Source organism: Pistacia vera, unplaced genomic scaffold (genome assembly GCF_008641045.1).
Source record: "Pistacia vera cultivar Batoury unplaced genomic scaffold, PisVer_v2 Contig374, whole genome shotgun sequence".
NCBI lineage: Eukaryota > Viridiplantae > Streptophyta > Magnoliopsida > Sapindales > Anacardiaceae > Pistacia > Pistacia vera.
Window position 1 is genome coordinate 1396225 of NW_022196195.1, and position 25997 is coordinate 1422221.

General features: G+C 38.8%; 2 protein-coding genes and 1 pseudogene across 2 annotated transcripts in view; all 3 read right to left on the reverse strand.

The window, feature by feature from the left end:
- Nucleotides 1-4028, reverse strand: part of LOC116140613 — a 29157-nt pseudogene extending 25129 nt beyond the window's left edge.
- Nucleotides 4029-5744: 1716 nt separating this feature from the next.
- The window catches only part of LOC116140663 (alpha-latrocrustotoxin-Lt1a-like), a 53757-nt gene continuing 33504 nt past the window's right edge, over nucleotides 5745-25997 (reverse strand). The window contains exon 6 of the transcript XR_004129677.1: nucleotides 5745-5833. The gene's annotated coding sequence lies outside the window, so the exon portion shown is untranslated. The remainder of the gene's footprint in view (nucleotides 5834-25997) is intronic.
- Nucleotides 22389-25746, reverse strand: LOC116140615 (ankyrin repeat-containing protein NPR4-like). Its single transcript, XM_031426225.1, has 5 exons — nucleotides 25644-25746; nucleotides 24768-25370; nucleotides 24251-24394; nucleotides 23122-23549; nucleotides 22389-23039 (listed from the first exon to the last, which is right to left on the reverse strand). Exons 1-5 carry the CDS (start codon nucleotides 25741-25743, stop codon nucleotides 22389-22391), a joined length of 1926 nt encoding a protein of 641 aa, XP_031282085.1. The 5' UTR covers nucleotides 25744-25746.

Sequence of the window (25997 nt, forward strand, 5' to 3'; positions counted from 1 at the left end):
ATCAAAACAAGAGAGAGATTAATGGAAAAAAATTAACGCGAACTTAGACACTAAATGATATTCAGAAAATGCATCTAAAAAAACGGATGCAACAGTCATTGCAATGTCAAATCGTACCATCCATTTGTTTATTAGGTGGAGCAATCACAATCTCAACATTTTCTTCAGTTGAGGTGCTTCCTGAAGCAGCAACGTAATCCTCCATGATTTATTTTCTCGTTTATTCGTGGTAAATCTACAATGAACTTTATAAGTATTAGACAATGAATATTGCAGCATAATATGAACTTTATGTTCTAATTGGATTCAAATTGGGAATGAATATTAATTAGAATAATGGTCATTCATCTCAAGTACTTCAAGATCTTATATATATGTAGGATAATAAGAAAAATCTAAGCTACTATAATAAATATATATGCACATGCAGCAAACTGAAAGAACAAAAATAATGAGTCTAACTTAAGACTCTACAAATCAAAGAAGAAGAAGAAGAAATGGGTTGAAAGACTTGCCTCTTTTGGCTCCTTGGATACAATTTGCATCTTGTTAAATTTATATATTAAAAAAAAAAAAAGCCCTGAAATGAGAGTAAAAGAAGAATATAGGGCTCAAATGGCGTGAAGTAAGAGTAAGAGAAGAATATATGGTTCAAATGGCCTGAAGTGAAGAGTAAGAGAAGAATATATGGCTCAAATGGCCTGAAGGGAAGAGTAAGAGAAGAATGTATGGCTCAAATGGCCTCAAGTGAAAAGTAAGAGATGAATATATGGCTAAATTGGCCTCAAGTGAAGAGTAAGAGAAGAATATATGGCTTAAATGGCTGGAAGTGAAGAGTAAAGAAGAATATATTGCTCAAGGCCTCGTAAAAGGAATTCATGAAGTCAAGCGGAGTCATAAATAACCTATTCTCTTTCAAAGTGAAGGAGATGCTAAATGATGATAACATTTCCTAAGAAGAATTCCGGGATTTCTGCAATTTGTGTCTTTCTAAAGGAAAAATATTATGTCTAATTAAATTCCCATACAGGATACATTGAAGTGTTTGAGTGATTGAGCAATTAGATAAAATGTTGGGATTTGTTAATCATGATTTGATAAATTAAATGAATCTTGTTCATTACTCAGCATTTCCAGTACATTAAGAAAAGATTGTTTTGCAATGAGCTAATACAAGTGATGATTTGAACTAGAAAAAATACTAAAATTATACAAGTGACTAATCATATCAGAAAGAAAGGGGAATTGGAGCAAAGGAAACAGGGTGACAGGAACACAAGCAACAATGGCTATTGGAATGGCTATCCACGCAAAGTCATCACTTAGAACAATGAAAAGAGTGGCTCCAAATGCTATCATCATGGTTGCTATAGAGATGAAGAGAGCTGCAAGCCCTATTATCAACCTGTTTGGTAATGAATGCAGGAAATCTTCTTCTGCATAGCGTGAGGTGAGAATGGAGAGAAACATCAATATTGAAGTGGCAGAGCAAAATAGTGCCAATGCATCCGATATGGCAAAAACCAAAAATGACCTGTGATGTAGAAAAACAGGCTTGCCTGTAAGATTGTTATTGCCACCTGGTACAGTGAAGGCTGCAGCAAACATCACGGTTGCAATAAGTGTTGCAACAACCATACATGAAGATGCAGTGTCTTTCATCCACTTTTCCCCTTCGCGAACGAGTCTTCTATGCTCCTCTGAAAACAAAATATGAGGTGTCCTCCCCTCGAAATTTTTGGTTTCTCTATAAGACGGTTGAACAACTTTTTCAACTTCCTGCCATATCAAAAGCACAGTTAATCAAGATTCCAACCCAAAAAGAAAATGGTCAATTGGGTTCAGGTTTTGCTTCATTTACATGTTATTTCCCAACAAAACTAATTACAGTGAAGTGCGACTTTTACAGTTGAAAAGTAATTATTAACCTTGAACCAATGCAACTCTCGTCTAAGTTGCAGAGCTGCACCAGAATCAATTTTGAGTCTGTCTGGGGGGGGCAAGCTTTCCAGCCAAATGCAACATGTTATTGTTATTTTCATCTTCATAAGCAGCTATCAAATCTTTATGAGCGCCAATCTCATGAATCAGATTAAAAATGTTTTCTTGACAATGCAACACTGCCATGTGAAATATGCTTCGACTGTGATCATCTAGTTTCCAAATAAGGTCAGGATACATCCGAATCAGCACTTTTATGAATTCAACATTTCCCAACTCTGCAGCTGTAAACAACAGTCTTGAAGGTTTCCGAAGAAGTTCTCCAATTTTATAGTCATCTAGCAACAACACTTGCTCCCAAAGTTGCTTCACCAATTCTAGAGCTTGAAGATGCATCAACTTTTTGTCAAGGATTGCCCTGAAAAGTGGAACTGAATGTGCAGGACACAGTCACCACTTAGTCCAAAATCTTTTAATCTTTAGAAGGAATAAATAAGCAGATAATGATTAATGCGCAAGAGTAATGGCCAATAATGGAGTTACTAACAAGAGTTAATGCACCGCTGCCAAATTCCAAGCCGACTTCCACTTACAAACGCTGAAGGCTTCCGTGCCAATACATGAAGAGCCGTCTCTCTTCTTCCATCTCGAGCAACAGCTAACTCAAGATGATGCTCAATTAAGTCCAATGCCACATCTGTCAAATTAACACAACACAATTATCCATTTGCTCCTCTAGAAGTTATAAAGTTGCAACATGAAAATAGCGGAGGTAAGAGGTGAGTACCATAGAGGTCTGCATTGATGACAGCAACAAGAAGCTCAACACGATCTTCTTCTTTTAGATAATCTTCCTCGGTCACAGAATAAAGATACCAGACCATTTCTCTGTGGCCCAACAAAGCAGCCATACACAACGGTGTTGCTCCCTTACTGCCTCGAATTGATGGCAACCTTCTGTTCTTACTAACCATCACTTCTGCAATCTTTTTGATTTTGGATATGGCAGCGAAACAGAGGGTTGTGTTCCCAACCTTGTTCGGCAGTGTCAGGTCTTCCGCTTTCATGATGTTCACAAGCTCTTGGACAAATATTGTATGTCTAGCTCCAGCAGCAATGTAAAGAGCTGTTTCCTGGTTTCTCGTGATCCTAGCACATACTGCTTGTGGATTCAAAATCAAAAACTCCCTTGCAAACTCCCAATCGCCTTTAAGCGCCGCATTATGCAGAGGAACAAAAGCAGTAAAGTAATTCCTTCGTACATCACCTGCAAAAAAAAAAAAAAAAGCAAGACTATGAGAGCCATGCTGGAGTATTTTTATTTCTCTATCATATAATTTACATGAGTATTCATTAGAGGAAATTGAATGAACTTTGCAGCAGCATACTAGTCTCTGCTACTCATGTGTTTGGTTCCGCGGAAATAGAGGGCCTTTGATTGCTTGAATCATGAAAGGGCCAAATTGATTGATCTAAAACGACATGGTCATCAAATCCTTTAGCTTCCAAAAAGTCTATTGGGCTTTTTACAGCTTGATGATGTGATTGAAGATGAGAGTGTTGAATATCAGAGGCAAAATTGAAGGAAGTTTCATAGTGGCCATGATCAAATGTTGCCAGCCCAAAAGCATCTTTCAGGCTCAAGTCATCATCGAAAACTTCCCCCGAAGATTTGCAAGAGGAATTTGCAACAGATTTGATCTCAGGGAAACAAGATTGAATTGAAAGTCCCCTCCCATATTGTGATGAAGGAAGGTTGTTCAATATCATTATCTTAAATGAAAAGTACTGCCTGAGAACAAGCAAAATCAGTAGTACAACAAAAAGAACAACAAAAAATGTGGTGCTTTATTAAGAGTTAGGACATCACCTTTTCTGGTTCTGAACAGCTCAATCAGATAAAAGACTTTGAACCTTCAAGCAGCTACCGGTCAACCAAGAACATGTAGTGTCGTATAATGATTTGAGAAGTTTGGAATGTCAAAAGCAAAAGTTGAAACAAAGAGTAAAGTTATTTTCTTGTGTTGGAAAACTGACTTGATCTTCTTCCACCAACTTCATTAACGCTGCCTCTTTTTCTTTTAGCTTTTAGTTATTAAAATCTAAACGAACTGACTTGACCCACATATGCAATTGGATTGATCAACGCTTTCACACTAAACTTTATTCATATAATTAAAAAAACTGACTCCGCTGCTTTCTGAGAAAGTTCAAAGCATGATATTAAGAGATGGGACCACTTAGCTCTTGGTTCCTGTTCTGCCGTTTGCATTGACTGGAAAAGTCTCTTACAGGGGATCTTGCCATGGTCCAACCCGCTGTTGCTATGTAATTCATTGACAATTTCTTAGAAACTAAACTAGTACAATTTTCTGGTCTAATTACGAACAATGTAGCAATACTAAGTTAATTTTTTTAAGCACTTCAACTTTTCTATGGTTCAAAAAAGTCATTGGTAGATTTTGAGAATACAATTGAAGTACATAAGATCGAGCTAGTTATATGTACCTCCCTTCCCTTTATTGCATATTTTATTCTATTAAATCTAAGGATTACAATGCTAAATAAATGCCATAATGTCTTTCAAAATACAGTTAGAATTTGAAGCAAGCTGTAAAGGGTTAGCCTTACTTCAAGCAAGGGCTGCTCAACTCCTTTTATTCTAACTATTAAAATTGTCGACCACTTCAGCATTAATGGGTCATATAGACGCTTTCGGAGGTCCTGCTCACTGGTGAGTGGACGGGAGTCGTGAGGTCAGTATTTAAACACACTTCTCTTGAGTGACAACAATCATAGGACAAATTATTTCATTATAAACGAGAGATGTGAGACAGTACTAAACGGTGAGATAATATTGAAATACTATTGACTCTACTAGACGTAACTTGTTAAATAAGTGAACCGAAATAAATCACGCGAATCTCTTCTTTTGTTTTATAGTTTTGATTTGTGTGTTTGTCTATTACTTTGTTTTCGTATAACTCTCTGTTTTGTTCACAAACCACGTAGTTGTTGTTTTGATAAACAAATATCTTAAAAGCATACATTTAGATTTCTATCCTAATTGTTAAGTACATTGAGTTTCTTCACTGTCACTCAAAAGACCCTTCTTCATGTAAGGACTTGAAGAGAAAACTGGTAGTCAGAAATTTCTGCATGAACTTGTAGACTGGCAGAGAAGCCATTTTGGTGACAATATTGGGAACACATAGCATCCCGTCTTTGAAGGTGATGAACATAGTTGCAGAAAATACTACCATCATTGTTGCCACTGATAAGGCAAGTGTGTCTAAGCCCACAGCCATATTATGAGGCAATAGTAAAAGGAAATCTTCTTCCACATGTCGGCAATGGAAAACTGATAAGAAACTTAGAATGGAGAAAGAGGATAAAACTAATGCTATAGCATCTGATATAGCAAAAATTATGAAGGAAGCTCTTCGAACAAAATTAGGAGTTCCAGTCTCTTCTTTGGTGCCACCTGGTACTGTGAAAGCTCCTGCAAAAACTACAGTGGCAATAATTGCTGCCGCCATCAAGCATGAATTTACAGTGTGCTTAATCCATCTCTCAGCTTCATCCTTTAAATATTTGTGCTGTTCATTAAATATAGCTCTAGCAGTTTTTCCTTCTTTATTTGTAGCTTCAGCATCCAATGGATGTAAAATTTTCTCCACGGCCTACAGAAGTTACTTATGGAACATTTATTAATCAAGGACAAGAAATATATTGTTTTACAAAACGAAAGATTGAAGTAAATATTCACCTTGAACCATAACAGCTCCCCTCACAGTTTGGCAAGAACTCCAGCTGATTTGATATTAGGACTATCAGATGGTGGCAACCTTGCAGCCAAATGCAAGATATTGTTCCCTTCATTATCTTTGCTCTGAAGAACCAAATCCTTCAATGAGCCTATCTCATATATGATTCTGAAGACGAGTTGGTGACGATACAGAACAGCAAAATGAAATATGTTGTCGTTATTTTCATCAATTTCAAATATCAGATCAGGATAAGCATCCACGATTAACCTTAGAAACTTAATGTTTCCTAGTTTTGCTGCCTCAAATATCAGTGGCCGAGGTTTTCTAATAATATCTAAAATGTCAGAGTCACCCAAAAACATTACAAGGCATCGGACTAGATCAAAAGCCGAGTTGGGAGTCTCTTCACTGGTCACTGAAACAGAAAGTTTGGTTAAGCCAACATTAATTTGCAGAAAAATCAGTGTTAAGATTCTAGGGTTAATGGAAAACTAATTCAGTGGTGAAAACTTAGTAACAAATCAACAATCAAACTCATGACAGATAAAATAGAGACAAGTAGAGAATAAGACACAGCAAGATTATAGTGGTTCGGCTTTACAGCCTACATCCACTCTCCAAGGCTCACACTACGGATTTTATTATCAATCAAGAATGTACAGTGATAAAGCTTTCATTAGAACATAAGGTAAAACATCAAACAAGGAAGGAACACACCGATTAGAGAAAACCCTAATTATCTCAGCCCAAACTCTTCTCTTTCTCTCTGGACCAGCATGTGTTAAATACGCATGCTTTACTCCTGGATCATCAGCCATCTGTCTCTGATTCTCCATAACTGAAAGCTTGCTGGATCAATTCTAGAACTTTCTTCAAGGTGAGGAGCTGTCGCACCAAACAGGCTGTCGAGCCAAACAGAAATGAGAGAGGAAAGGAGGCTACGTGAAAATGAGAAGACCTAATTAGATAAGTCATTAGGTTGGCCAAAAACGACGTCGCACAGGGAAGTTTGACTTGAACACTTATGCTGACTTCCACCGTAGCAAATTAGGAGCCACGTCACCACAATTCTCCACCTTGGCTTCTTGATTTGTCAACCCCCCTCAATGTGGCCTTGGAAATTTATCAGTTCACTCTTGAACTTGAAGCAGACTCATACAGAGCATGTGTTTCTCAAATGGGACAGGTTTGGTGAACATGTCCGCTGGATTGTGAGATCTATCAATTTTCTCAATCTCAATTTCCCCTTTTTCAATCATTTCCCTAATGAAATGAAGACAGACATCAATGTGTTTGGTCCTCTCATGGTAAACTTGATTTTTACAAAGGTGAATCGCACTCTGACTGTCACTATTAATCTTCACTGCCTGCTGCTCAATACCCAGCTCACTGATCAGACCTTTCAGCCAGGTGGCCTCCTTTGCTGCCTCAGTCAAAGCAACATACTCTGATTCCGTTGAAGACAGAGTTACCATATGCTGCAACTTTGATTTCCAACTAACTGTGTTTCCCCACAAAGTAAAAACAAACCCAGATGTTGACTTTCTTTTGTCTAAATCCCCTGCATAATCTGCATCACAGAACCCCTCAACACACTCATCACAACTATGATTTTTCTTAAAAAATAATTCCAACTGATTTAGTTCCTTGTAAGTATCTCATAATCCATTTAAGAGCCATGCAATGAGTCCTTCCTAGATTGCTCATGAACCTACTAACCAAGCTTATAGCAAAACCTAAATCTGGTCTTGAACAAACCATCAAGTACATTAGGCTCCCCAGTGCACTAGCATAAGGTATCCCTGCCATTTCAAGCTTATCAGTTTCAGTTTGTGGACTCTGCTCATGTGAAAGCTTCAAGTGAGCACTGAGAGGAGTCTGAACAGATTTAGCATCCAGCATGTTGAATTTCTTTAGAATTTTCTCAGTGTAGTCCTGTTGGACTAACTTTAAACTTTCAGCAGCTCTGTTTCTGACAATAGAAACACCAAGAATTTTATGAGCCTGACCCAGCTCTTTCATTTCAAACTTGGTGTTCAACAGCTTCTTCAGTCGACACAGCTCAGATTTATCATGGCATGCCACAAGCATATCATCCACATACAACAGTAAAAAAATGTGTGTCAGTTCTAAAATTCTTTTATAGTAAAAACAGCTGTCAAAGTTACATCTATTAAACCCTATTTCTAGCATAAAAGAATCAAATTTCTTATACCACTGTCGTGGTGACTGTTTCAAACCATACAAGGATTTTTTTAAATGACAAACTTTACCTATATCACTGTTGTAACCTTCAGGCTGCTCCATTAGGATACTTTCTTCCAAATCCCCATGCAAGAAAGCTGTCTTTACATCAAGTTGTTCCAATTCCAGATTGAATTGAACTACTAGAGAAATCAGGACCCTAATGGATGTATGCTTGACCACAGGAGAAAAAATTTCATTGTAGTCAACCCCTTCTACTTGTGTGAACCCCTTTGCAACTAACCTAGCTTTGTACCTAGGTGCATCATGAGCTGTTAAACCTGGTTTTTTCTTGAAAATCCATTTACATCTTACCACCCTACAGTCCTTTAGTTTATCAACCAGAACCAATGTGTTATTATTCATAAGAGAATCAAATTCTTCCTCAATGGCTCTCTTCCATTCCAATTTTTCAGATCCAGAAACTGCCTCTTGGAATGTCTTAGGTTCATCATTCATCTCTTCCTCCACCTGAAGAGCATAAGCCACCAGGTCTGCATATCCTAGTCTACTTGGGGGTCTGATTGTTCTCCTGATCATATCTCTTAATAACTGATAATCAGTCAAATTTGAGGTATCTACACCTGGAGTATTCTGCCCTACTTCATGATCACCAATTGGTTCTTCCTCAAGGGTATCTAACTCCTCAACTCCACCTTGATTCAAACCTGGACTAAAACTGGAATCTGTCACTTCTAGTTCTATGTGTCCAACTTCTGAATAAGCATTTTCAGATTCATCAGGTTTGTTTCCTAAGCCAGGTAGGGTATTTTCTCTGAAAATGGCATCTCTACTTACAATACATTTCTTAGTTTCTAAATTCCAGAACTTGTAGCCTTTAACCCCATCTGGATACCTTAAGAAGATGCATTTAGTGGCTCTAGGTCTTAACTTCTCATCCCTAGAATGAACATAAGCTAGACATCCAAAAATTCTAAGGTTTTCAAGGTTTACAGGATGACCAGTCCACCTTTCGAGTGGGACTCTAAAACTTATAGCTGATGAGGGTGTTCTGTTTATCAAGTAGACAGCAGTATGGGCTGCTTCTGCCCAGAACTTGACTGGAAGTTTGGAGCATGACAGGATACTTCTTACCCTTTCTAAGATGGTCCTATTCATCCTTTCACAGAGTCCATTCTGTTGTGGAGTGTGTCTCACTGTCCTATGTTTAACTACCCCATTAATTCTACAGTAGTTATTGAACTCCTTATTAATGAATTCCAAACCATTATCAATTCTTAGCTTTTTCAGTTTCTTTCCACTTTGCTTTTCAACCATGGTTTTCCATTCCTTAAATCTAGAATAGGTTTCATCCTTGGTTTTAAGAAAATAAATCCAAACATAACTAGAGTAGTCATCCACAATACTCAAAAAATACCTACACCCTCCAAGTGAATAATGCCTAGATGGTCTCCATAAATCAGAGTGCACATACTCAAGTGGTGAGCTTGAGTAGTGCTGTCCAGTCCCAAACTTTACCCTGCACATTTTCCCAAATACACAATGTTCACAAAAATTCAGATTCCCTGTTTTATCCCCACCTAGTAGGTTTTGTTTGCTGAGTTCAACTAAGCCCTTTTCACTAACATGGGCAAGCCTTCTATGCCACAAGGTAGTCTTATCTAGTTCCTCAGTTGCGCCAATATTGGCCTCTCCACTATTAGTCCTACCTTTCAAGACATACAACCCATTTCTTTTTTCAGCCTTCATAATAACTAAAGACCATTTTAAGACATTAAGACTCCCATTAGCAGCCTTATAATTCAGACCTATAGAGTCTAAGGTTCCAAGAGAGATAAGGTTTCGTTTGAGGTCAGGGATATACCTAACATCAGTAGGTGTCTTAGTTAATCCACTATGAAGATTCAGCTTGACAGATCCTATTCCCTTAATATGACAGACAGCATTGTTTCCCATCATTACTTTCCTACCATCTAAAGGTTGAAATGAGCTAAACCACTCCCTATTAGGTGTCATATGATAGGTGCGACCAATGTCTGGGATCCACTCATCTCTAGTACTGCCCTCTGAACTCTCATAACCTTCTTATACTACCCCTGCACTGCCTCTATCATACTCTTTCTCATATTTCTTCTTTTTTCTCTTAGGACAGTCTCTTCTAAGATGACCCTCCTTATGACAGAAGAAACACTTCCATTTCCCAAGTTTGGACTTAGACCTATGTCTATTCTGCCCTCCCTTTTTCCAATTCTTCTTTTCAGATCTTCCTCTTACTACAAGACCTTCACCATCACTCACATTCTTATCCCTAATTCTATTTTCAGTATCCTTAGCTGAGATAGCTTCTAATACTTCTTCTAATTTCAGAGTCTGCCTACCATATTTCAAAGTCTCTACAAAGTTCGAATAAGTTTTAGGTAAGGAATTTAACAAGATTGCAGCTTGATCTTCATCACCTATTTCAATAGATATACTCTCTAAGTCTTGTATTATCTTAAGAAACTCATTCTTATTATCTTTTAGTGACTTTTGTTCATCCATCTTAAACCCAAACAAACTCTGTTTTAGAAATAACCTATTAGGTACAGTCTTAGACTGATAGAGTGAGTCTAACCTGCTCCATATCTCTGCAGCAGTCTTCTCTTTCTTGACTTCTCGAAGCACTTTATCGCTCAAGCCAAGAATCAGAGAACTTTTGGCCTTGTTCAGCATGTCTTGTTTTTCTGTAGTGGTTAACGTATTAGGCAGCTCTTCTTCTCCTTTTAGAGCCAACGCCAAGCCTTCTTTAACCAACACTGCCTCCATCTTCATTTTCCATAAGCCGAAATCATTTTCACCTGTAAACTTTTCCAGCTCAAATTTAGTTGACATGCCTTTCTTACAAATCAGAAAAAAACTTAGTAATAGGAAAGAGATCAGTTTTAAAGAAATCCTAAAACACGACTAAAGAACAGAGAAACCCTAACTGGACCTTCAATCAAGCTCTGATACCAATTTGTTAAGATTCTAGGGTTAATGGAAAACTAATTCAGTGGTGAAAACTTAGTAACAAATCAACAATCAAACTCATGACAGATAAAATAGAGAAAAGTAGAGAATAAGACACAGCAAGAATATAGTGGTTCGGCTTTACAGCCTACATCCAATCTCCAAGGCTCACACTACGGATTTTATTATCAATCAAGAATGTACAGTGATAAAGCTTTCATCAGAACATAAGGTAAAACATCAAACAAGGAAGGAACACACCGATTAGAGAGAAAACCATAATTATCTCAGCCCAAACTCTTCTCTTTCTCTTTGGACCAGCATGTGTTAAATACGCATGCTTTACTCCTGGATCATCAGTCATCTATCCTTGATTCTCCATAACTGAAAGCTTGCTGGATCAATTCTAGAACTTTCTTCAAGGTGAGGAGCTGTCGCACCAAACAGGCTGTCGAGCCAAACAGAAATGAGAGAGGAAAGGAGGCTGCATGAAAATGAGAAGACCTAATTAGATAAGTCATTAGGTTGGCCAAAAACGACGTTGCATAAGGAAGTTTGACTTGAACACTTATGCTGACTTCCACCGTGGCAAATTAGGAGCCACGTCACCACAATTCTCTACCTTGGCTTCTTGATTTGTCAACCCCCCTCAATGTGGCCTTGGAAATTTATCAGTTCACTCTTGAACTTGAAGCAGACTCATACAGAGCCTGTGTTTCTCAAATGGGACAGGTTTGGTGAACATGTCAGCTAGATTGTGAGATCCATCAATTTTCTCAATCAGTAACTTTGCTGAATACAAAATATAATTATCCAAGACCTCCAAGTCAGACTTCTCCTCCACTCTTTCTCCCTCTTCTTCAACTGAACCCTCCAGCTCAGCTTATTATTCCTCCTCTGTTTCTCCCTTTCCTTCACCCACAGCCTCCCCCATGCTGAATAAAGTGTCTTTATCATGTCACTTGTATTTTCAATAACTGCTTTGACAACAAGAAACCACATTGTTTCTTACATACAATTGCTTTTGATTGTGAAAACGGATAGTTTAGTGTCAAAATGAGAAAGCACTGTTTAGTGTTTTAGGGTATATGGTGGTGAGTTACAAATTTCGAGATAGAAACCACAATAGGAATTCAGAATAAATCAAGGCATGCTGAAGGCATTAAAGATAAAGAGAACTAACATATGGTGAATAATCTCTTCAAAACTCTAGCCACTGGTCGATCAAGAAAACGCATCAATACAGGCATGCGAGCCAAGTGTCACGCACTTAACTTCTTTGCTAAGTTCGTGCGGCCTTAACCCTTCGGAAATGAGTTAAGCAGCCTAACGCTCACACAACTAACAAGCTCAAAGTATAAAGTTTAGAGAGAGAAGCTTAGAGAAAATATAAACTCTGTATTGAAAGGATTCAAGTTATGAAATTTACAAAGGAGGGGTGGCCTATTTATAGGCTAAACCTCCTCAAAGAAATGTCTACATACATCGAATACTTAGTCCTTAAGTAAACTTAATCCTTAAGTAAACATTAGGTGGCAACCTTAGGTGGATGGATAAACATTATCCTTTAAGTTTCTTTGCCACTAAGTTTAGTTAGCTACGAAGTATACTTAGCCACTAAGTAACGTCCAGCCCACTTGAGTCACCAAGTAAGCTGGTCGTGACATTCTCCCGCACCTAATGATGCGACGCCCTCGTCGTATTATCCTTATAGTGCAGGATGGAGTCTTGGAATTGCCACAATGAGTCTTCGGTCTCCCAACTGGCCTCAGTATCGGGAAGTCCCTTCCATTTGATGAAGTACTCCCAGTAATTTGGCACTCCTCGTCGGCGAACGACTCTATCGGCCAATATTTCTTCAACTTCCTTGTCAAAGGATGTTACGACGGCGGTTGGTGCTCGTTTAGAGACTCCTCGGGATGGCTCCTCCGGGTCTTCATGAAATGGCTTCAACAAGCTTACATGAAAGACCGGATGTATCTTCAATTTCGGAGGAAGTTGGAGTCGATACGAAACTTTGCCGATGCGTTGTATCACTTGAAAGGGCCCCTCATATTTGCGCACTAGGCTTTTGTGCACTCTCCTTAATGTCTTGAACTGTTGGGGCAAAAGCTTTACAAGAACAAGATCACCTTCTTGGAACTCAACATGCCTTCTTTTCTTGTCAGCCCATTTCTTCATTCTCTTTGCTGCCTTGTGTAGGGCTACACGAGCAAGTTCAGTTTGTTCGTGCCATGACTTGGCTAACCTGAAGGCTGCAGGGCTCTTCCCATCATAGCGTGTGGCTAGGGAAAGAGGTGTGTTCGGTTGCCGTCCCATGATGATCTCAAAAGGACTTTTGTTGGTTGCCTCGCTCCATTGCAAGTTAAATGAGAATTGGGCTGTGTCCAGGAGCTTTGCCCAATCCCGCTGGCTAGCACTCACATAGTGCCGCAAATATAGCTCTAACAGTGCATTTACACGCTCGGTTTGACCATCAGTTTGGGGATGAAAGCTGGTCAAAAAGTCTAGGTTTGAACCTAGTATCTTGAATAACTCTGTCCAAAATCTCCCGGTGAACCGAAGATCTCGATCACTGACTATGCTTGTTGGAATGCCCCATATCTTTATGATGTTGCGAAAGAAAAGCTTGCCTGTCTCTTCTGCTGTGCAATCGGTGGATGCGGGGATGAAGGTGGCATACTTGCTAAACCTGTCCACAATGACGATGATGCTCCCGGACCCTTCAGACTTTGGCAAACATGTGATGAAGTCCATTGAAACACTCTCCCATGGTCTCTCGGGCACGGGTAATGGTTGTAGTAAGCCTGCTGGTTGTTGTTGCACTACCTTGTCTTGCTGGCAAACAAGGCACGTACGTACATATCCCTCGATACTATCCTGCATCCCAGGCCAATAGTAGGCAGATTTTAAGAGAGCAAGAGTACGTCTCATACCTGGATGGCCTGCCCACAAGGAGTCATGACACTCCTTGGTTAATTCCTTCCTCAGATTGTCCCATCTCGGGATGTAAAGGCGGTTGCCTTTGGTATAGAGTAAGCCATCAGTTAACCAAAACCTCCGGGTTTTCCCTTCTTCNCAGCCCACTTGAGTCACCAAGCAAGCTGGTCGTGACATTCTCCCGCACCTAATGTTGCGACGCCCTCGTCGCATTATCATTATAGTGCAGGATGGAGTCTTGGAATTGCCACAATGAGTCTTCGGTCTCCCAATTAGCCTCAGTATCGGGAAGTCCCTTCCATTTGATGAAGTACTCCCGGTAATTTGGCACTCCTCGTCGGCGAACGACTCTATCGGCCAATATTTCTTCAACTTCCTTGTCAAAGGATGTTACGACGGCGGTTGGTGCTCGTTTAGAGACTCCTCGGGATGGCGTCTTCATGGAATGGCTTCAACAAGCTTACATGAAAGACCGGGTGTATCTTTAGTTTTGGAGGAAGCTGGAGTCGATACGAAACTTTGCCAATGCGTTGTATCACTTGAAAGGGCCCTTCATATTTGCGCACGAGGCCTTTGTGCACCTTCCTTAATGTCTTGAACTGCTGGGGCAGTAGCTTTACAAGAACAAGATCACCTTCTTGGAACTCAACGTGCCTTCTTTTCTTGTCGGCCCACTTTTTCATTCTCTTTGCTGCCTTATGTAGGGCTGCACGAGCAAGTTCAGTTTGTTCGTGCCATGACTTGGCTAATCTGAAGGCTGCAGGGCTCTTCCCATCATAGCGTGTGGCTAGGGAAAGAGGGGTGTTCAGTTGCCGCCCCATGATGATCTCAAAAGGACTTTTGTTGGTTGCCTCGCTCCGTTGCAAGTTAAATGAGAATTGGGCTGTGTCCAGGAGCTTTGCCCAATCCCGCTGGCTAGCACTCACATAGTGCCGCAAATATAGCTCTAACAGTGCATTGACACGCTCGGTTTGACCATCAGTTTGGGGATGAAAGCTGGTCGAAAAGTCTAGGTTTGAACCTAGTATCTTGAATAACTCTATCCAAAATCTCCCGGTGAACCGAGGATCTCGATCACTGACTATGCTTGTAGGAATGCCCCATAACTTTATGATGTTGCGAAAGAAAAGCTTGGCTGTTTCTTCTGCTGTGCAATCGGTGGATGCGGGGATGAAGGTGGCATACTTGCTAAACCTGTCCACAATGACTATGATGCTCCCGGACCCTTCAGACTTTGGCAAACATGTGATGAAGTCCATTGAGACACTCTCCCATGGTCTCTCGGGCACGGGTAATGGTTGTAGTAAGCCTGTCGGTTGTTGTTGCACTACCTTGTCTTGCTGGCAAACAAGGCACGTACGTACATATCCCTCGATACTATCCTGCATCCAAGGCCAATAGTAGACAGATTTTAAGAGAGCAAGAGTACGTCTCATACCTGGATGGCCTGTCCACAAGGAGTCATGACACTCCTTGGTTAATTCCTTCCTCAGATTGTCCCATCTCGGGATGTAAAAGCGGTTGCCTTTGGTGAAGAGTAAGCCATCAGTTAACCAAAACCTCCGGGTTTTCCCTTCTTCAACCAAGGCAATGATGTTTCGAGCCAATGGCTCATGCTGGAGTCCTTACTTGATTCTGTCAGCCAACGCACTTGTGACTTGACTAATGCTTGCCAGCTCGGTCTTGCGGCTCAGTGCATCTGCCACCACGTTGGTCTTCCCCGGCTTGTATTCCAGGACATAATCAAACTCGGCAAGAAAATTCTGCCATCGTACTTGCTTCGGACTCAACTTCTTTTGAGTCTGAAAATAGCTTGTTGCGACGTTATCTGTCAAAATAACAAACTTAGACCAAAATAAGTAGTGAAACCACACTCTAAGACAATGGATGATGGCTGTCATCTCCTTTTCTTGCACGGTGTAACGCCGCTCAGTCTCATTGAGCTTTCGACTCTCATAAGCAATCGGATGCCCATTCTGCATGAGTACCCCCCCGATAGCAAAGTCCGATGCGTCGGTGTGCACTTCATATGGCTGAGTGTGGTCTGGCAAAGCAAGCACTGGTTCCCTACTGATTGCAGTTTTCAACTCTTCCAAGGCGGCTTGACATTCATCTGACCATTCCCACGGCTTGTTCTTCTTGAGTAAGTCTGTCAGTGGGGCTGCCTTTGCCGAGTAGCCCTTGATAAACCGACGATAGTAGTTAACTAACCCCAGGAAGGATCGTAACTCCGGCACCTTGGTGGGTGTTTCCCACTCTTGAATAGCCCGCACTTTTTCATCTTCCATCATAAGTTGCCTATCCTTGATCTTGTGACCCAAGAACATTACTTCTGGCTTGGCAAAAGAGCATTTCTCCTTCTTGATATACATCTTGTTGTCCCGTAGTACTTGGAACACTTCCCTTAGGTGGTGCACATGCTCCTCCCAAGTTTTGCTATATACTACTATGTCATCTAAGTAGACGACCACAAACCGGTCGAGATATGGATGAAATATCTTATTCATTAAAGTACAAAAAGTAGCAGGTGCATTTGTTAGACCAAATGGCATAACTAAAAAATCATAAGACCCATACCTTGTAACACAAGTGGTCTTTGGCTCGTCGCCTTCAGCTATGCACACTTGATAATAGCCTGACTGCAGATCCAGCTTGGTAAAGTAGCGGGCATGCCCCAGCTGGTCAAAAAGATCAGCAATCAAAGGAATGGGATAGCTATTTTTCACAGATACCTTGTTGAGAGCTCGGTAGTCTATGCACATCCGCAAGGAACCATCTTTCTTCCTTTGAAATAAGACCGGGGCTCCATAGGGAGCTTTGGAGGGCTTGATGAACCCTGCATCCAGAAGTTCCCGCAATTGCCTCCTTAACTCGGCTAGCTCCGGCGGTGCCATTCGGTAAAGACCCTTAGCAGGTGGCTTGGCGCCCGGCTCTAGCTCAATCTGATGATTTACCTCCCTTCTAGGTGGTAGCTCTTTCGGCAACTCGTTTGGTGAGACATCAACAAACGCTTCGAGTACTTGTGTTACTTCCCGGGGCACTACCTCTGGCGGGATTGGTTCCTCATCATCATACTGCTTAAGGATGGCCAAGTAACTTTCCTCTTTTCTATTGACGCCTTTCTTGAACTGCATGGCTGAGAGTACTGTTGTCTCCGGTTTGGTAGAGCGGCTAGTAGGCAACACACAAGGTTGCTCCCCATCCATTATACACATGGTGTTGGTTGACGGCAAGGGAAATGCCTTGACTTGTTCCATGAACTCTAAACCAAGCACAACTTGATAGTCATCCATCGGTGCCACCGAGAAATCTAAGTAGCCGGACCAAGTTTCCATTGTCGTTTTGACATGTCGAGCCACTCCCTGTATCTGTTGAGCCACTGAGTTGACTGCCTTGATTGTGCCTCCGCCTCCTGAAGCTTGAAGGCCTAGCCGGCACGCTTCACTTACTGAAACAAAGTTGTGCGAAGCTCCCTTATCTACCATGGCTTTGGTGGCCTTCCCATTGATGGCCATATCAACATAGAGCAACCCTTTGGCTTGGGTTTTTGGTGCGGACTGGATCCCGTTGAGTAATTGCATTGATCCCATATGTGCCCCATCGCTACTGCTTTCGGCTTGCTTGCCCTCTTGATGCTTGGCAATGAGGGAAGTGAGAGCTTTCTTCTCCGGACAATCTTTCACCCAATGTGGCCCGTTGCAAATGAAACAGTTGTTGCAGGGTTTGTTGGAGCCCTTCTCCCAACGTTTGCCCTTGTCCTTGCCCTTGGATGAGGAGTTGTATTGGCGGGTGTCTCGGTAACTCTCTTTAGATTGCCACTTATCTCCCGCACCTTTAGCAAAGCTACCCTTCTTCTCTTTGGACTTGCCGGTGTGTTCTTTTTGGCTGCTATAATCAATCAAACTCTCAGCAACCGCTATGGCTGTGGCAAGGTCTCGCACTCCCCGACGCCTTAGCTCCGTTTTTACCCATGACTGCAACCCATCCATAAAGTTGAAGAGTGAATCTTTGTCGGACATCCCAGGGATCTTTAGTATCAAGTCGGTGAAGTCCTTGATGTAATCACGGATTGTCCCTGTTTGCTTGATCTTTCGCAAGCGAGCTCTTGCCTCATCCTCGGCATTTTCCGGGTAAAACTGCCGCCTAAGCTCTTTCTTAAAATCATTAAAGGTAAAGATAGTACAAATACCTTTTTCAATGTCTCCTTCTCTTCTCCTCCACCATAGCCTTGCAGTGTCTGTAAGGTAGAGGACTGCAGTTTCAATCCTTGAGCTTTCCTCCGTGACGCCTACGGCCCCAAAGTACTTGTCTAGTCCCCACAAGAAGTTATCAACCTCTTGTGCCTTGCGTGAGCCACCAAAGCTTTTAGGCCTTGGTATGTCAATTCGTTGGCTTTCAACGACGCTACTGTCGGTCCTTCCAACCATGGCGCGCTTGCATCGCGCTAAATCAGCTTGCACCTCGTCTAAGCGAACAAGGGTGCAGTNATTTGTTTTTGGTTAACATTCCCACATAGTACCATTGAGATTGAGGACTCCTTCGGGACATCCACATTAAAATCTAATGATTCAAAATAAAAGCAAAATTTAAAGAATTGGTTACATGAAGGATTTTGATAGTTTATTTTGTTATCTTTGACTGTCACATTGGAATACATGAAAGGAATCCATATGAAATTAACACAAACTTAGGAAGCATATATGACATTTGCCCTTAAAAATTAAATTTGTAAAAGGGAATTCAGAAAAGGAAGATATTAGCATTCATTCCAATGTCAAAACGTACCAGCCAGTTTCTTATAAGGTGGAGCAATCACAATCTCAACTTTTTCTTCAGTTGAGGTACTTCCTGGTGTAGCATTATCCTTCAGGAGTCCTGATTAGTGATAAATCTGCAAAGAACCTTATGATGTTAGTATTAGAAAATGAATTTGTGTGGGATAATATGAACACTATCTTATTATTATTATTTTGTTTTGGGATGATACTATATATTATATATCTAAGAAGTACTAGTTTACAAACTTTTGAATACGAACATATATTCCTTCAACCTTTACAATTTAAGCCATTTAAATGTCACAATAAAGCATATGGATGAAACATTTTAATTAATGCTCTACATTTTAAGTGATCCACTTGATTCCAGGAGGGCTTTTCTAGATCAATTCCAGGAAAGATGAGGAAAAAAAAAATGATTTCATATATAGAATAATTATTTGAAGATTTAGCTTAATTTGGATTCAATTTGTGAACGAATATTATAGAATAACACAATCATTTATCTTAAGTAATGAGTTTAACTTAACATTCCACAAATCGAAGAAGAAGAAGAAGAAGAACTGGGCCGAAAGAGTTACCTCGGTACCAGCAGGATGGAATCAGTAAAGTAGAAGAAAGGAAGAGCTCAAGTGAAGTGGACCACATTCAATGACATTTCCTGCAGTTATTGTTTCCCAAATGATAATAAATATTATTCCTTAATTGACATGTGGGACATAATAAAGTTATTCCAGAGTTGTTTATCATGCTGAATAACATCTGCCACCCATAAACTTTGAAAAAAACATTTTCCACCCATCGTTAAATTTGGATGTTGGTTAAAACTTTTAGGGTCTGCTTGGGAGTTTCATGATAGCGGTTATGAGGGTAAACCACTGTAACGGTTTTGAGGGTAAACCATCGTAGCGGTTTTAAAGGGTTTTTAGTAGCGGTTTTAAAACACCCAACCTATGCTTGGGAGTTTATTTTCTAGCGGTTCTAACAATTTTTTAAAATGATAAATATACATATATGCTCATAAAAATACTCTAACTCTAATTAATACTTTGGAGTTTTGTTTTTTCAATTATAAGGTAAGAGTTTTTTATTTGTTTTCTACTTATTAGTATTTTATAACTTCAAATATGATAAAGTCTTTTTATCATTTTTTGTCATTCTTTGCAGCATTTGGAATGATTGAAAAATTGTGACTCTACTTCTCCAAGAATGCATCTAGAAATGAGATTTTAATATATATATATTTTATGATAGCTTAAAATTGTTTTATATTTAATATGGTTGAAGACGTGTATAATATGGTTAATTTTTTTTTTGTGTAATTGGGATAGTTTTATAGTGGATAGGGTATTTTTGGAATAAAATTTTAAAACCAACCAAAACACCCAGATTTGGGGTGTTTTATAAACCCCTAAAAAATACACTACACTGGTTCTGGAGGGTTTTTAAGCCAGTCAAAACCAATGCATAAAAAATCTGGCAAGTAATGGTTTAAAAACACCTTCAAACCAGTTTAATTAAAAACCCCTTAAAACCAGTGGAAGAAAAACTCTCAAGCAGACCCTTAACGGCAAAAGAGCATTCTTGTAAGTTCGTATGATATATATTATGGGGTTGATATTACTTATACCCCTAAATTACAAACACATAACAATCACCTTCACTTTCACCTTCACCAACTTGAAAATTAGTCATTTAAACCCCTATCTTCAATTTTTATAATTACAAGAAATTTTAAAATTGTGTAAATTATTTTTAAAAATTATAATGATATTTGTCAATTAAATATTTATAAAACTACAAAACAATATTTCATTAAAATTGTATATATTTTATGAAATTATATAAAAATATAATTTCCAAAAATAAAAAATAAAAAATTGTAAAATAGAAGAAAATTCGAAAAATTAAAAAAAATCGAAAAATTAAAAAAACTATGTAAATTTGAAAAAAATATAAAAAAACTGAAAAAAAAAAAAAATAGTTGTGTGATTCCCATTTATTTGCACCTTGCTGGGTGCAATTCCAATTGATTGGCACCCGATCAAGTGTGATTTTATTGGAATTGCAACAGGCTTGGTGCGATTCGGCTTGAGTTGCACCTAGCCAAGTGCGATTTGACCTAAATCGCATTCGACCAGGTTTGATTTAACTGGAATCGTACTTTCCTATTCTGACCAACTACTTTATTTTAGTTTTTGAATTTGTTTTTAATTTTACATAAAGTAATTTTTTTTTTAAATTTATTAACCCTAAAATTAATATAAACGAAACTAGGTTGAAAAATACGTGTAATAAAGTTTGGGGGGAAAATGTTATTCAACCTCCTTAAAACTATAAAGTCAAATAATAAAGGATATTGGGCGCGTTTGGCTTATTGTTTTTATCTATATTCTTAATCCTATTTTTCAAATGTTGTTTGGCACGTTATTCCCAAAATATTAGTCTATTTTTTAATTACGTTGAGACCCTATAAGTTTATTAATTTCATTAAATACACCCCAGAAAAAAGTTTAAAAACTAACAAAAACACCCCCATCCACCAATACCTGTCAGATTCCGGCAATCACTGCCGGTGATAGCCGGAATCTATCACAATAGTCACACAGCCACCAAAAATAGCCGATAATGGCCAGATCTACGGTCGCTGACGGCCAAAGATGGCCGTCGTTTTAGCCTTTTCCGACCGTCGCAGCCACAGCAGTTCGTAGATCCCAGAAAAGGTCATAACGACGCGTTACGGCACAGATCCGACCGGTCTGTGTCGTAATAAAATTTTCTAGCCAAATTCTGACGGTAGTGGCCGGAATCTAGCACTATAGGTGGTGGGGGTGTTTTTGTTATTTTATACATTAGGGTCTTTAATTAAATTAGTAAACCTAAGGGTTTTTTCATAAATTTTTAAAGTTTACCTTGTAATACTCCCATATCCAATAACCCAATACCATCCCCAAAATCCTACCCAAAATAATAAATCAAACGCACCCTAATGGTTCGTAGTTTTACCCGTCACGTAACAGACTCCATTGATGGAGATTGGCAATAAGGGGAAACAAGTTTTTATGAAAGTACAAGGTTCGCCAAACTTAGAAGGGAAAATGTCATTCAGCCTTGTTTATTAATGTACGATATTTCAAAGACAGGCGTAACCAGATTTTAGAATTTCAAGGTGTCATCAACAATTTGTCCTCTTTATCTCCTCTTAAACTGATTTTTTTATTCCTAGTTTTCCAGGGCAGACGCCAAGTCATTCCCAGAAAGAACTTCGCTCCAGGCCACCGTTCAGATTTCAATTGAAAAGCAGTGTCAAACATTAGTTTTACAAAGCAAGCTTGATATGACAGATTACAGATTTGAAGCATTATTAGAGGTTCTATATTTGGATGAACTAAGATATAAGATTAAAATGTTCAGATTTCTTCATGATTTGATAAATTAAACAATACTGTTCAATGAGTGTTATTGTTATTAAAATTAGGCTTAAATGTAATAAATTGCGAGTGAAACTAACCTACACTCCTGTACTCAGGGCATGATTAACTTCTGATTTACTTCCCCTCCTGTACTTGCATTTCCAACAAATAACGAAGGGATGGTAGCATATATGAAGTGAGTCCTGTAATCAAGTATTTCAATTTAATCAAACTATTATTTCAATGGGTTACAAGACCAGAGATTTGCAGCATCAGATTATGGACAAATAGAAAAATCACAATAGCTTAGATTCAAAATTTGTGTAGTACCATTAATTGCTCAGTACACTGAGTTACTTCCTCTTCTTCGACTCCATTGCTTTGCCTTGGCAGAAAAGGGTACGTTTGTGTGGCTGGAAAAGAGAGCTACTCACATATGTAGAACGCACCACATCAAAAAGGAGATGCCATTGTTGCTTAGTGAACAAAAGGACTGGTAAAGAAGCGATTATAGTAACAAGAATAGGAACCCACAGCACTCCATCTTTGAAAACAATGAAAATAGTTGCACAAAACACTACCATCATTGCTGCTATTGATAATAAAAGTGTTGTAGGTCCAGCAACCAGCTTTTTTGGTAACTGTGAGAGGAAATCTTCTTCTGCATACCGGGAAGTTAGAATTGATAAAAAGGTTAAGATGGAGCATGCGGAAGATATTAGCGAAACTGCATCTGCTATAAAAAAAATTTTGAAGGAAGTTTTTTGAACAAAATGAGGGGTCCCTGTCTCGTCTTTGGTGCCACCTGGGACAGTGAAAGCTGCTGCAAAAACCACAGTGGCAATAAGAGTTGCCACAATCATGCAATAGTTTGCAGTGTCCTTCATCCATTTCTCTCCCTTTTCCTTTAATTCTCCGTGCTCCTTAGTAAATAAAGCTCTGGGAGTTTTCCCTTCACTGTTTTTATCCCAGGCATCCAATGGACGCATAATTTTACTGACCACCTACAAATAATGTTGTAAAAAGATCTTATCAGTTGGTGTAACGAATATTGCTTTCTAAACAAAGGAGAACTGTAACATTCACCTTAAACCACAGCAACTCTCGCTGCAGTTGCAGAGCAGCTCCTGATACAACATTGAGCCGATCTGGTGGTGCCAACATTCCAGCCAAATGCAAGATATTATTGTCTTTTTTATCCTTGGAAGCAACTATCAAATCCTTAAAAGTACCTATCTCATGTATGAGTTTGAAGATGTCCCTACGACGATTCATAACAGCAAAATGAAATACGCTATAATTATTTTCATCAACTTCCAGTATCAAATCAGGATACTCACGTATAAGTATAGTTAGAAACTCAATGTTTCCTAGTTCTGCAGCAACAAATATCAGTTGTCGGGCAGTTTTAATAATATTTGAAACTGCAGAGTCATCTGACAATATGACTTGTTCCCAAAGGCGTCGGATTAGTTCAAGTGCTTTTGGAGGCAACTTGGCGTTGGTACCTGAAACTACAAATTTGATTAGCCAACATCAGCGCACATAAATCTTTAGGCTGGTTAACAATGACAGAAGTCATTTCAATTTATCCTAAATAAGTAAAAGAACATAGGAGATTTACTACCTAAACAATTCGAAAGGGAAACATTTTCTAGGCAATACTTAACTATATATGTAATGGTCGAGTTAAATTCGGAATTTGATTAATACACCGAGTCACACAATAAAAATGTCCAACAATGTAACCTACAGTAACCACAACACCACCACTTCATTATGCTACAAAAGAAATCACAGTATTGCATAACTGCCATATGGCCAAAATTTTTATTTGTGAAAAGTTCGGAACAAATTCTATATTGCAATAATCAAGATAAATTAGCAGTTTGAAAATATATTATAAAAATCCTTTAGTGTCAGAACACACTTGCAAATGATTCTATGGCAAAAGGTGCTGGTAAGTATAAGAATATATTGTGAAGTTATATCAAATTCAACTTGCTAGGAAAATATTTAGTAATAGCAGGTTTGCAAAAATGGTTCCTGAAACAAAAGGAAAAATTAAAACTGAAAGGTTAAAGTGCAAATTTTCATACCTGTTCGCGCTCCTAATCACAATTGTCATGTAAACATATATTTCAACTATAAAACCAAAAACAGCAACTTATATATTAAGGCATGCTGAATATGTCAAAGATTAAAGGAGACTAACACAAATTGACACATTGTTTCCAAAATCCTTGCTGAATTTGAGAGGCAATAGGCATTCGAGCCAAGGCAAGCAATGCTGTCTCCTCATTTCCATCACAAGTGACGGCTAACTTTGGGTGTTTCTCTAGCAAATCCAGTGCAACATCTGAGAACACAACAACCATCATTAGAGATGATATAGTATCAATTCTAAATAGTGGAAGCATGCAGTTGCTATACATAATACTATATTAATTAAGTTGCATACAAGGAAATTTTCAGATTTGTATTCACCAAGCCACTTGTGTTATGAAAGGGTTCATTAGTTTTGTCAAATCGTATGTCTCATGATGGGAATTCACAGTGCTTCTTAAAAGAATAATGGGACATTTTAAAAAAAAAAATGTATATTAATCTGACCACCATACATGGAATCTCAATCCTATACCAAAGGTTTCAATCTTACATAATAAAATTTGATTTAAAAGATACCAAGTGCGCTACAATTAGCCAAAATATAAAGAATACCTTCTACATACCATACAAACCATTGCTTATTAGAGTGATAAGCAATTCCATGCGGTCATTTTCATATAATGATTCGTCATCAGTGGCTTCATAAAGGAACTGTACCATCTCTTTATGGCCAAATAGAGCGGCCACGTAAAGTGGTAACATCTCATTTCTACCTCGGATCATTGCTAAGTTTCTACTCCTTTCCAGGACATCAGCTAAGTTTGTACTCTCCTCTATCATGTTGGGAACTTCCACCCTCTGGGACTCAGCAGAGAGACAATAAGCTGTTCTTCCAGCTCCTTTCTTTGTAGTTAAATCCTCTTTATTCATCTTATTCATCATCACTTGAGCAAGTTCCACATTTCCAGACACAGCAGCAAGACAAAAAGCTGTATTGCCTGCATAATTTGTAGTAGCTAAATCCTCTTTATTTATATTATCCACCAGGTTTTTCAAAAAATCAGTTTGCTCAGCTGCAGCTGCAATATGGAGAGCAGTGTCCCCTTCCTTTGATATCCTCGCTCTTATATCATTTTTATGTTTCTTATAAATACCCTCAGCTATGCTCCAATCACCACTTAGTGCAGCTTGATACAATTGTAAGTGTCTAATTCTTGGTTGCTTGTCTGTCAAGTGGAAGGATTTATAACAAGTTTTATCAATAAAATTGTTAATTCTTTAAAATATGCACCAAAAAAATACACAATAGCACAATAGCAAGTTTTATCAATCTATATTAAATAGTAGCTAATATCATGCCTTATTTATATGGAAAATAGTTTCTTGCCAAGTTGGCAAAGTGATTGGCAATGAAGCTAAAAGATTTTCCCATGGTAAAGAATCCATCTGAAGAGACACAATAGCACAGACGTAACATATTGTATAAAATCTACGCATACCAGCCAATTGACCATAAGGTGAAGCAATGACAATTTCAACTTCTTCATTTGAACCATTCCCGGATACAGAGGTATCCCTCATGATTTCAATAGTCGGCATTTGTTGTAAACCGACAATGAACTTTATATTGTTAGATAAGTTGAATTTGATATATTTCTTGTTTATTACAAAATAATACTTCATCAAATTTTCAAATAGTAATTGATTTGTCAACATTTTAGTTAACATTACCAGATAAAATGAATGATGCAGATAATATCATAAGAGAAACAAGAGTGCTGCATTAGTTATCATATCCATAGTATAAAAGAATCGTAAAGCAAGAAGAAGAATTAGATGCATTTCATCAAATA